The 1,748-nt window shown below is 45.5% G+C and overlaps 1 protein-coding gene across 1 annotated transcript in view; it reads left to right on the top strand.

Moving 5' to 3' along the window:
- Positions 1–289: 289 nt before the first annotated feature.
- SARC_04718 (hypothetical protein) overlaps positions 290–1,748 on the top strand; it is a gene marked incomplete at both ends in the record, with an annotated part of 12,408 nt that continues 10,949 nt past the window's right edge. Inside the window, 4 exons of the mRNA XM_014301443.1 lie at positions 290–378; positions 571–765; positions 997–1,127; positions 1,590–1,708. Coding sequence (XP_014156918.1) covers positions 290–378; positions 571–765; positions 997–1,127; positions 1,590–1,708 — 534 coding nt within the window. The remainder of the gene's footprint in view (positions 379–570; positions 766–996; positions 1,128–1,589; positions 1,709–1,748) is intronic.

Genomic DNA, 1,748 nt, shown 5'->3' with positions numbered 1-1,748 from the left:
ATGGTTTTGTTTGGGTCGAATCCTTCAGAGTCACAACGATGCGTATTCTATCGCTTATTTAATCCCAATTGACCCCTCTCATCTATACCATACCCTCACATTCTTGGCCGTGCACATCATCATCCTTATACTCATCTCCCATTTACTTTGTATTCGAACAACCTGTACACACATCCCCTGTACTGTCCTGCAAATTTAGGATGCTCTATCTACAGCCATTTTCGAGGCCGTTCCCGGAGGAGTGTTGCTGTTGGAGGCTGGCGTGTATTACGAGAGTAAAACGTTAGCCATGGACAAACCGTTAACCATCCGCGGAGTGGGTCCACAGACAGTCATTGCGCTGGACGGTACACGTAGTCCGGTTGCGTTCGTAAACATGTAAGTGCCTTGCTTAGATATAGTGACGATCATTGTGTGTACAGTCGCCTACACCTTACAAGCCACTTCTATCTACATAGAAAGTAATCCGCACATACGTCCGAGGAAAACAAGCCAGTTTACGGTGAACTCTTATCTGGAGATAAACTCAGGTTTTTTTCTCCTGTGCTTGACTTATCCTTATCCACACAGGAACTCATTCTCTCTGATAGTCGACTCCTTCTCCATCCTGGACACTAACAACAATATCACGTGCGTGTTTGCCGATGGCAAAACGTACGACAGCGACGTTACTCAGCCGGTTGTAAACCACGTCGGTGTCCCTACAGTGGCTGGGCCGAATATCATTCGCAATACCATGCACATACAGCCGTGGGCCAGTAACAGGTATATATATATGTATGCATGTATGTGATATATATATTATGTATGCATGCATGTGATATATATATATATATATATATTCTACACACACACTGGTATAATATGCTTCGCAGAAGTGGCCCCACAAACATATATACATGGTCACTAATATATGGAGGTGCATCTATAGGCACGACTACATACCGGTGTGATACTAATTCCCACCTACACGCACACACTCACGCACGTTTACAGGCACGTGCGTAGTGTCAACTACGGCTCGTGTACGTCAACACTCGACACAGATGTGCTGGGTATGCTGTGGCTGGAGATTGACATTCAGTGCTCAGTTACCATTGGCTTTGCCGAGATCTTGACAGGCTTAGGTATGCGGACTGCGAGGAAGTTTGTTTTTAGATTGGAGGTTCTATTTATAGAATGCGTTGGTAACAGCTGAGCGCATCTCTTCCTTGGTCTTTTGATACGTACACAGGATTCACCATAATTAACGTTAAACGCGCCAGAAGCGCTTGCAGTGGCATTGACTCTTTTGTTTGTGTCTGTCTTCCGCACGCACGGGGTATTCGTATCTGTGTGTGTACACAATACGTTGACACGCTATCGCGCTTGCGGCACTTAGTTTGTTAGTATGTGTGATGTTCTTTGCCCGGACTGATGAACACTCTGACGTGATACCAGCATAGTTAACGGATAGGCACATACTCTACATGATACTCAAGTTGATCTCTGAGTGCATGTGATAGCCTTGGCATTCCTTGTATATCTGGACTAAATACAGTACTATACGAATGATCTCATGCCGTTTGTATTCATCTTCATGCCCACAGACACCTGTAATGTGTTTGTAGAGACCATCGACGGCCGCACTGAGACACACGGTGCAATTGAAGTGCATGTATCGGACCACTACCAACGCCCACTCTCCACCGAAGAAATCAAGGCCCGGGTAAGGGATAGGCTTACTGATATAGTTGTTGGAGAATGCG

Source organism: Sphaeroforma arctica, assembly GCF_001186125.1.
Source record: "Sphaeroforma arctica JP610 unplaced genomic scaffold supercont1.276, whole genome shotgun sequence".
Lineage (NCBI taxonomy): Eukaryota > Ichthyosporea > Ichthyophonida > Sphaeroforma > Sphaeroforma arctica.
This window is presented reverse-complemented; position numbering and strand designations above follow the sequence as displayed.